Source organism: Brachyistius frenatus, unplaced genomic scaffold (genome assembly GCF_029030835.1).
Source record: "Brachyistius frenatus isolate BFR_SWC_R1_liver_20210118 unplaced genomic scaffold, ASM2903083v1 Contig_191, whole genome shotgun sequence".
NCBI classification, from domain to species: Eukaryota; Metazoa; Chordata; class Actinopteri; family Embiotocidae; genus Brachyistius; species Brachyistius frenatus.
Genome location: NW_027210790.1, coordinates 552,501 through 563,505, shown reverse-complemented (window position 1 = coordinate 563,505; position 11,005 = coordinate 552,501). Strand labels below are relative to the sequence as shown.

The following is an 11,005-nucleotide window of genomic DNA, read 5'->3' as shown; positions in this document are numbered from 1 at the left end:
TTTTTTTTCATTGTGCACTGGTTAGAGCAGTTGCCTCACAGTGAGAAGTAACTTGAGGCATGCATGTCAGTTCAGAAAAAGGTCATACTCCAAAATATGATTAAAAAAATATGTCGTCCGAAATATTTTAAAAAAAAGTCATATGTCGTCATATGTCGTCCAAAAAGTGACCCAAAATTCATTTTTGTATATAGTATATAGTATAAAGTATACAGTATACAGTATAGAGTATATAGTATAGAGTATAGAGTATAGAGGAGTATAGAGTATAGAGTATATAGTATAGAGGAGTATAGAGTATATAGTATAGAGCATAGAGTATATAGTACAGACTATATAGTATAAAGTATAAAGTCTATAGTATAGACTATATAGTATAAAGTATAAAGTCTATAGTATAGACTATAGTATAGAGTATAGAGTATACAGTATAGCCAGGGCAATGCGGCTAAGTTTGATGTTTCGGCATGAAACAGGAAGTTGATGTTTAAGGTCAAACGATGCTCCAAACCTCATGAAACTTTGCATCAGGCACCAACTTTCATGAGTTTTTGAAGATGTTAAAGCCGCCAAAAAAAGGATTTTTTTTTTTTTAAGAAGAAGAATAAGGAACAAGATCGAGAAAAAAAATTATAACTGCAAGCGGGAATATGTGGACCCTCGCATGCTGCATTTCGACGTGCAGCGCGCGAGGGCTACATATCAATGCTTGCAGTTTTAATTCACTTTGGATTTGATGAGAGAAGTTGAATGGGAGTCTATGGAGCCGGAGGCTTTTTGGAGCCGACCTCTAGTGGCACTCGCTGGTATTGCAGCTGAAGGCACTTCTGGATACTTTTTTGGACCATTTGGAGTGCATCATCCTCGTACCTGCAACAGAGCCTGAAAACGTCCGACACAAACTAAAAAAACTCTGCAGAGCTGCTTTTATAAAATATTCAGACTGATGTTTTACTTTTATTTACGTCGCAGCAGTTCGATGGAGCTCAAACTGACACTGAAGTCGCCTTTAAGGAGAAACTGAGGGACAAATATCCCGTCGCTGCAGCTCACAATAAAACAGAGCGAAAGTGTTTCCTGCTGCGGGTGGAAACATGTTCATCTCTAACTTCACTGATGCTGCTGCAGTTTTCAAAATCAAACATCAAGAAATAAACAATAATAAACACAAAACAAGAGAATGTGATAAAACAAGTTTCTTTATTATAATACATTTGTTTTATTTATATTTATTCATATATATTTATATAGAGGTTATTTTACAACTGAGACATAAAGGTCGAAACAAACGTTTGTTTAACATCAGAGAGTAAAAAAAAAAAAAAAAAGTGCTTCCGTCTTCCGCTGACACATCTTTAAAAACAGAGCAACGACCAGCAAGGGGTCAAAGGTCATCGCCGAGGATCTGGAAAGGCACCGTGTGAGCGATGGCAATGATTTGGACAGCGGAGGACATGGAAGACAACGTGTTGCATAGAAACCCTGTTCACATTTGTCTCAGATCAGTACCCATGGTGCATCACAGTGCAAACACAAGAGCTGCGTCACAAAACAACAACAACAACAACAACAACAGGTCCTTTAACGCATCGTCAGACCGGCGGGGGACTCGTGGTCTCAGTGACGTCATGCAGCCACCGTACCGCCAGACAGAGGTTCTAACGACCAGAACCAGAACACACCGACGGGAAAACTCGTATCTCCACGACTTCATTCAGTTCCAGAGAAGAAACACGAGAACAGGAGAACTCTGGAGAACTCAGGAGAACTTAGAAGAATTTAGAAGAACTCAGGAGAACTCTGGAGAACTCAGGAGAGCTTAGAAGGACTCGGAGGACTCGGGGGAACTCTGTTTTCACGCCTTAAAGCTGACACGCTGGAGATACGAGCTTTCTTCCTGCTGTTCTGAATTAAAATAAAAACATATTAAACATTTTGTTGAGAATGACGTCATTTCTTGTCTTTTTTTAAATTTATTTTTTTATTAAAATCCTTGTATCTCACAGGAATGAAGGAGTCTCAGTCACGTGACATCCAACTAGCCGCCCTGCAGCACCTCCTCCTCCTGAGGAGAAGCAGGAGACATAAAATCCATACAGCGAGATCACGTGTGTGCAGACGAACATACATGACGCCGATCCACTCGTTCTCTCGAAAGGCACAAAAAACCGGCAGTCCTCGGTAGAGTGGATCTGCGGGGGGGACGAGCTTATAACACAAACTTTGAAGAAGGCACAAAGGTGAGTCGGGGCAGAGTTCACCTGCTTCCAGTCTACAACCACAGGAAGCAGCATTCCTCTTTCACAATAAAAGTCAGAAGTCTTTTTATTTCTGGACTTTGGTTCAGAGAAGCTTCGCGGGTTTTTTTGTTTTGTTTTTTTTCCAGTTTTAAAGACTCGTCCGTTCAGTCTGTGCAGTGAACAGCAGCTGCCTCGGTCCGCTCAGCTCTCACAGAGAAATCCAGCAGTGCACCGGTCCGGCTCCGGCCCGGTTCCGGCTCAGTAGTCTCTCAGCTGCCCATGGGTTTGAAGGACCCATCGGGCAGCTGTCTGAAGATGCCCCGTAACGTATCCAGCTCCCGGGTCAGGTGCTCCACCCTCCGCCTCAGTCTGTCGTTGTCGGTGGTCAGCTCCACCACCTTATGCTGCGTCTCCATGTTGCGCATCTTCGCCTTGTCCCGGCTCTTGCGCACGGCCACGTTGTTGCGCTCGCGCCTCAGCCGGTACTCCGGACTGCTCTTGTCGACGTGCTTCTTGTGCTTCCCGCCTCCCCGCTGCTGCTCCAGCAACTTCAGGCCGCCCTGCTGCGGGTGGTGATGCGGGTGGTGGTGCTGGTGCGGGCTGGGCACCGGGGTCGGCGGGGGGGTCGGGTGACCCGGCTGGAGGTGCATGGTGGTCTGCGCGCAGTGCGCAATCTGGTACTGGAGGTGCGGCATCTGCTGCTGCTGCTGCTGGGCATGCTGGGAGTACTGCTGGGAATGCGGATGCGGGTGGTGGTAGGTGGGGGGCATGCCCGGGTTCAGGTCCTCGTCGTCCCGGGGCTCCTGCTTGATGGCCACCGGCCGGATGCGCGGCGGGTTGTGCTCGTAGAGCGGCTCCAGCTTGGACTCCATGTAGTTGGACATGTAGAGCTGCGGGGGGCCCGGGCCGCACGGCACCGACTCGTACTCCCCGTTCATGATCTTAAGCTTGTCCTGCCGGGAGCTGTGGTGGAACAGGTCTGCCAGGAAGTCGTCGTTGAACGCCGACGGGTCGATGTAGGCGCTCAGGTCGATGGAGGTCTCGTTGTCTCCGATCTCACCGCCGAGGTCCGCCGGGTCTCTGTAGCCGGAGGAGGGCGGCTGGCTGTGGGGCAGGCTGCTCATCGGGGGCCGGGGCGCGACCTCGTACAGGTTAGACAGCTCCATGGAGAACCTAAACCCGGGCAGGCATGGCGAGGAGCTCCGGGAATCCAGTTTGGAGAGAGTCGGGTCCTCAGGTGAGAGGGGAGTCAGACGGCTGCACACATGCGCTGAACGAGGAGCGCGAGCTGGGAGAGTCTGACAGGAGAGGAGGAGAGAGGAGGAGAGAGGAGGAGAGAGGAGGAGAGAGGAGGAGAGAGGAGAGAGGAGAGAGGAGCGACTTCAGCTGTCTGGTTCCTCCTGCTCAGTAACTACAAGCTGTCAGAGCGCGCTTATATAGAGGAGGGAGTGGGCGGACACACACGCACGCACGCACACACACACACACCGTGCGCGCGCGCGGTTCTGAGTTAAACCCTGTCTCCCTGACAGACACACTGCTCTCCTCGCTGCGAACTTCGTTCAGAAATCATCGATCACTAAACTAATTTGTGTTCCGTTTTCCCGCCGGACCGGACTCTCATGATCCAGTTCGAGGTTCCGGTTCGGGAGGAGCCGCTCTTCAATCCGGCAGAAGTTAAATACACAAAAACGTTTTCTGAACTTCAGAAGTTGCAGTGAGCTGCTGTCAAGTTGTAAAAAGAGTTTATTTCTGTTGTGTAAATGAATTCTGAATATTTTGTAAAGATTCTGCAGACTCAGAATAAATCGCAGATAATCTCAACGTTTGTAAAAAGTGCTGAATCTCTTCTGGACTCCTGAACAGCAGCTCTGAGGCTGCAAATTGAAGATATTCTGCAATAATCAATCAGATCAGTTATTCAAATATGAACCAACAAGTCCAAACAATTAAATAAAACAATAGTTACAGGCTCTTATGAAGTGAGATTAAAATTGATCTGTTTGTGTTCAGTAACTTGAGACTCCGTCCTGCTGCAGTCTCACATGATCCTCCGAGCAGCCGGACTACAGCGCCCTCTGTCGGCTGCTTGCGGGAGGTCAGCTGATTATTGGTCACTTTTATTTCATGCATGTTTCATTTTTCTATCAGACAGCTGTCATCTGTTTTTTTTACTGCTTCTCCTAACATGATTCACCTTAAAGCAGCAACACGGAGGCTTAAATCGCCTGTTTTTTGAATGAGGTTCTGTGAGGGCGCTGCAGAGCGGATCCATCAGGGGTCTTCTGGGGTTCATTTTGGGAAGTTGTCGGTGGCTTTGAAGATGGATTTTAGAGATCAGGGTCCTTGAAACTGTTCCAGACGTCCTCAAGGTTCAGGTGGTATCAGGGGTCTTCGAGGGGAGGATCCAGTGGTCATGAAGGTTCTTGAGTCCCCAAAACCTCACAAATGGGCCTCAGAAGTCCCCCTGGAGGAGGTTCAGGTCCCCCTGGAGGAGGTTCAGGTCCTCCTGGAGGAGGTGTCTCCAGACACAGCTCAGAAGTCTGAAAGTTAAAACCTCTCAGCACACCGTCACCTGACTCTGACAGGGCCTGATGGCGACCTCTCGGATCTGACTGCAGGTATTTATACTTCCTGAAACAGTACTTCTTTATTTCTTCATCAAAATGACGCCTCACATTCAACTGAGATAAAAGATTAGATAGATAGATAGATAGATAGATAGATAGATAGATAGATAGATAGATAGATATAGATAGATATAGATATAATAGATATAGATAGATATAGATAGATATAGATAGATAGATAGATGATAGATGGATGATAGATAGATAGATAATAGATGGATGGATGGATGGATGGATGGATGGATGGATGGATGGATGGATGGATGGATGATAGATAGATAGATAGATAGATAGATAGATAGATAGATAGATAGATAGATAGATAGATAGATAGAGTAGAAATAGATAGATAGATAGATAGATAGATAGATAGATAGATAGATAGATAGATAGATAGATAGATAGATAGATAGATAGATAGATAGATAGATAGATAGATAGATAGATAGATAGATAGATAGATAGATAGATAGATAGATAGATAGATAGATAGATAATAGATAAATAATAGATAGATAATAGATAAATAGATAGATAGATAGATAGATAGATAGATAGATAGATAGATAGATAGATAGATAGATAGATAGATAGATAGATAATAGATAAATAATAGATAGATAATAGATAATAGATAAATAGATAGATAGATAGATAGATAGATAGATAGATAGATAGATAGATAGATAGATAGATAGATAGATAGATAGATAGATAATAGATAGATAGATAGATAGATAGATAGATAGATAGATAGATAGATAGATAGATAGATAGATAGATAGATAGATAGATAGATAGATAGATAGATAGATAGATAGATAGATAGATAGATAGATAGATAGATAGATAGATAGATAGATAGATAGATAGATAGATAGATAGATAGATAGATAGATAGATAGATAGATAGATAGATAGATAGATAGATAGATAGATAGATAGATAGATAGATAGATAGATAGATAGATAGATAGATAGATAGATAGATAGATGGATGGATGGATGGATGGATGGATGGATGGATGGATGGATGGATGGATGGATAGATAGATAGATAGATAGATAGATAGATAGATAGATAGATAATAGATAGATAGATAGATAGATAGATAGATAGATAGATAGATAGATAGATAGATAGATAGATAGATAGATAATAGATAGATAGATAGATAGATAGATAGATAGATAGATAGATAGATAGATAGATAGATAGATAGATAGATAGATAGATAGATAGATAGATAGATAGAGTTGAAACCAGAAGTTTACATACACTGTGCAAAAAGACACATAACACTTTTTTTCTCACTGTCTGAAGTTAAATCAGACTAAACCTCTCCTGTTTCAGGTCCGTTAGGATTACCAACATTATTTAACTTTTGCTAAATGTCACAATAATGAGAAAGATAATATTTTAGAGAATTTTATATTACTTTCTTTGAGGTCAAAAGTTTACATACACCAAAAGTACTACGTCTTTAAACAACGTGAGCAAGCTCAGATGATGATGTCATGGCTTTTGAAGCTCCTGATAGGTTAACTGACAACATGTGAGTTAATTGAAGGCACACCTGGGGATGTATTTTAAGGCCACACCTCAAACACTCTGCTTCCTTGATTGAAATCATGGGAAAGTCAAAAGAAATCAGCCAAGAAATCAGGGAGAGAATCGTGGAGCTCCACAAGTCTGGTTCATCCTTGGGTGCAATTTCCAGATGCTTGAAGGTGCCACGTTCATCTGTGCAAACAATTATACGCAAGTATAAACATGGGAATGTCCAGCCATCACACCGCTCAGGAAGGAGACGGGCTCTGTGTCCCAGAGATGAACGTGTTTTGGTCCGACATGTGCAAATCAACCCCAGAACAAAAGCTAAAGACCTTGTGAAGATGATGGCTGAAGCTGGTAAGAAAGTGTCATTATCCACAGTAAAACGAGTCCTGCACCGGCATGGGCTGAAAGGCTACTCAGCAAGAAGGAAGCCATTACTCCTAAAGAAACATAGAAAAGCCAGATTACAGTTTGCAAAAAGACACCAAGACAAAGACCTTAACTTCTGGAGACATGTCCTGTGGTCTGATGAAACTAAAGTGGAGCTGTTTGGCCATAATGACCAGCGTTACATTTGGAGGAAAAAGGGGGAAGCTTGTAGACCTGAAAACACCATCCCAACTGTGAAGCATGGAGGTGGCAGCATCATGTTGTGGGGCTGTTTTGCTGCAGCAGGAACTGGAGCTCTTCATAAAATAGACGGCATCATGAAGAAAGAACATTACCTGGAAATATTAAGGAAACATCTCAGGACATCAGCCAGGAAGCTAAAACTTGGGCGCAAAGGGGTCTTCCAAATGGACAATGACCCGAAGCATACTGCCAAAATAGTTCAAAAGTGGCTTGAGGACAACAAAGTCAATGTCTTGGAGTGGCCATCACAAAGCCCTGACCTGAATCCCATCGAAAATTTGTGGTCAGATCTGAAAAGGCGTGTGCGAGCGAGGCGGCCAACAAACCTGACTCAGTTCCACCAGTTCTGTCCGGAGGAATGGGCCAGAATTCCAGCAGAGTACTGTAGGAAGCTTGTGGAAGGATACCCAGAACGTTTGACCCAAGTCATGCAGTTCAAAGGCAATGCTACTAAATACTAAGGAACTGGATGTAAACTTTTGACCTTGAAGAAAGTAATGAAAAATTCTCTAAAATATTCTCTTTCTCATTATTGTGATATTTAGCAAAAGTTAAATAATGTTGGTAATCCTAACGGACCTGAAACAGGAGAGGTTTAGTCTGATTTAACTTCAGACAGTGAGAAAAAAAGTATTATGTGTCTTTTTGCACAGTGTATGTAAACTTCTGGTTTCAACTGTAGATAGATAGATAGATAGATAGATAGATAGATAGATACTTTGTTAATCGCTCAGAGGGAAATTTTATGTTACAGCAGCATAAAAAATGCACATTCTATATAATAAAATAAGATAAATAATATTAAATAAAGATAAATAATATTACACAAACTAACCTAAACGAAACCTAAACCTAAAAGCAGCCCCACCTGCAGCAACCTTAATAACCTGATGATGTCATATGTGATCAATACCTGATGACATCATAGTCATCAATAAGGTGATGATGTCATTTATAATCAGATGTCAATCAGAGGATCGACCAGGACTATAACTGTCACACTCTATTCTTGCAGCAGCTCCTTCTGGACTTTTACTTTGTAATGGAGTATTTTTTTTACTATGCAGTAATCTGATTACTTCTTCCAGCACCGATAACAGTCATGTGACGTGACATCACTAATCCCAGGGTTTGTGTCTCTGTGGTCATTGATCCACCTCTGATCGATCATATTATTGAAACAGATTATTTTATTGAAACATACATGATTGATAATGTTTTGTTTTGATGTGTATTTGACATTCTGTTTGTAGATTGTACCTGACTTCCTGTCTGACGTAACACCTCACCTGTAAACGTTACTAAGTGTTTTGGGCGGATTATTTCTACAACAATGATCATGAATCACCATCGTCATTATATGCCTGAGGAAACACAAATATAAAATGTACGATCGATAGTTTCATTCTGATGAATTCGCGTCATTCAGAGATGAAGTCATGAATGTTTCAACCAGCTTCTTATTATATAAACAAACCGACAGAAAACAGCCGCGCCCCATTGGTCCGAGGACATGTCAATCACACCGAGCGTTGCATCACTTTGCCGCACACTCATCTCCGATTAGACAAACGCCTTCCTGGCTGCCTCCCACTGGCCTGTGATTGGCTGAGCCCGGACATTGCCGTACATGGTAAAAGATATTTCGCAATCGGCTCCTCTCCATGTTCCAAACAAAAACACTCAGAGCTCCGACAGACGGATTAAACTCCAACTTTCTGCCTCAACTTTTCCTCCTTTGACGGATGGTTGACTCCGCCGCCGCCCTGTGAAGGTAAACTGGGCTTTCTACCGTCAGGCACTACCGAAAAGAGACTTAGCGCAGGGTTAGGGCTCGTTAGCAGCAGAAGCTAACAGGCTAGCAGGCTGTCTCAAACGAGCTCGTGAGGAAGAACGCGGAAACGCTCGCGCTTTAAAGCGCGTGCGACCGTCTGTGTTCAGGGCGGGAAAACGAGGGACGAGCTCGTGAGCCATCTGTTTACGCTTCGACTCGAACCGACAGTTGTTAAAAGTGGCCGGAAATTCAAACTTTACGGACGCGACGTGTCCCTTTTAGAACTCAGCGTCCGGTTCACCGGGACCGGGACCGGGTCAGGTGTTTTTCTGTCGAGTCGAAAGTTCGGTTAAAAAATTGGAGCTCCGCGTGACTCCGGAGTTCCCCCTCCGTCCTCACAAAGACAGCCAGTGATGGTGATGATGCAACACCGGGCAACAGCTATGCCGTTCCAACCCGGAGCACTTTTCACTGCGCACACAGCTGACTGGCTGCATAGCAACGCGCCGACCAATCAGACCGGGCGGTGATAATTGGCTGCACGGAATAAAACAAAAAGACGACCAATTATCATGTTAGATGTTTCTTGTGTGTGTGTGTGTGTGTGTGTGTGTGTGTGTGTGTGTGTGTGTGTGTGTGTGTGTGTATACATATATACACACACACTCTTGATTGACAGATTGAGGTCGGCTCAGAAACATTTGGCTGGTACAGAGAGCCGAACACGATCAGGTTCACAGCTGGTCAATTTATCAATCAACAGAAAAATATACAGATATTTTAATAATTGATAATAATTCATTATTGAAAAGTGAAATTGAATCCTGAAAGAGGAGCGACAGAATATTTCTACATTTCTGCGATCGGACGTTTTATGGATGACTCGGCTTGATCGGTTTTTTGATAAAATAAATCAGTTCTGTCTGAGCTGTTTAAATACATTTTTAATTTACTCCCAATTATTATTTTTGTAAGTCTTTTATTTCCAGGATGTTTTAATGTCTGAAGGTAAAAGCGTGTCCATCTTGTCCCACAGGCTCCGCCCACCTGGAGGATCTCGTCTGTTTTCCCACCTGAGGACACTCAGACACCAGCTCACCTGCAGGCGGAGGATCCGATGAGCCGGCCGTCTCAGCCGAAACTCACCAATGCAGAGCACCCCGGCGTGAGCGTCATCCAGAGCCAGGCGCACGCCGCCGACGCGCCTCCTCCTCCTCCTCCTCGTCCTCCTCGTCCTCGTCCCTCCCGGCGACGCTCGTCGGCCCGCGGCAGGTCCCCCGGCTCGTCCCCGCCGACCCTTCGAGAGGCGACGAGGCCCCGCCCCCTCCCACCGGCGAGATGAAGAAGCCCGGCGCGGACAAGGACAGCGACGAGTACCGCCAGCGCCGCGAGCGCAACAACCTGGCGGTGAAGAAGAGCCGCATGCGCAGCAAGCAGAAGGCGATGGACACGCAGCAGCGCGTCAACGAGCTGAAGGAGGAGAACGAGCGGCTGGAGGCCAAAATCAAGCTGCTGAGCAAAGAGCTGAGCGTCCTCAAAGACCTGTTCCTGGAACACGCCCACAACCTGGCCGACAACGTGCAGCCGCCCGCTGGCGCCGAGGGCGCGAGCCCCGCCCCTAACGGCACCTCTGCCAATGGGCAGTGAGCGCGCGGGGGGGTGGGGGGGTCGTTTGATATCTGCAGCTTGTTTTGTTTTGTTTTTAGAAACTTCTTACTTCTTCTCAGCGCTTATTTTTTTAATCTGTTGATGCCCCGCCCCCTCCATGGTTCCCACAATCCTCCGGGACAAATGAGTTCTGGAGGATGATTTTTAAATCTGGACTCGAGAAGACTTTTTAAACTGACTCGACAGCCGACTGTGGTTTTGATCCATTGATTGATTGATTGATTGATTGATTGATTGACTGATGAGGAACACAATGAGATATGAACGCCTATAAACTGAGACGTCGTCCCTTCAGGATCAAACGGACACTTCCTGCCTCTTTAAATCCAGAGTCCAATAGGACGGACGTTCCTGACGTCTCCTGAACGTCTCGGGACGTCTTTGAACGTCTCCTGACGTCCCTGAACGTCTCCTGAAGTCCCTGAACGTCTCTTGACGTCCCTGAACGTCACTGTCCGGCTGCAGGACAAAGATGTAAACTATTAAAATTACCTTTTTTTAA

The 11,005-nt window shown here is 44.7% G+C and overlaps 2 protein-coding genes across 2 annotated transcripts; one reads left to right on the top strand and one right to left on the bottom strand.

The window, feature by feature from the left end:
• Nucleotides 1–1,181: 1,181 nt before the first annotated feature.
• Nucleotides 1,182–3,495, bottom strand: cebpa (CCAAT enhancer binding protein alpha). The gene has a single exon (XM_069718449.1). The coding sequence runs from the start codon at nucleotides 3,404–3,406 to the stop codon at nucleotides 2,510–2,512; it is 897 nt and encodes a 298-aa protein (XP_069574550.1). The 5' UTR covers nucleotides 3,407–3,495; the 3' UTR covers nucleotides 1,182–2,509.
• A 5,178-nt stretch (nucleotides 3,496–8,673) lies between these two features.
• On the top strand, nucleotides 8,674–10,907 carry cebpg (CCAAT enhancer binding protein gamma). The gene is given in 3 exon segments (XM_069718440.1): nucleotides 8,674–8,835; nucleotides 9,872–10,037; nucleotides 10,040–10,907. Coding segments are annotated over 2 exon segments (528 nt in total). The 5' UTR covers nucleotides 8,674–8,835; nucleotides 9,872–9,952; the 3' UTR covers nucleotides 10,483–10,907.
• Nucleotides 10,908–11,005: the final 98 nt, after the last annotated feature.

Coding starts and splice junctions, on each gene's coding strand:
- cebpa (XM_069718449.1), bottom strand. CDS start 3,406: ATGGAGCTGTCTAACCTGTACGAGGTCGCGCCCCGGCCCCCGATGAGC.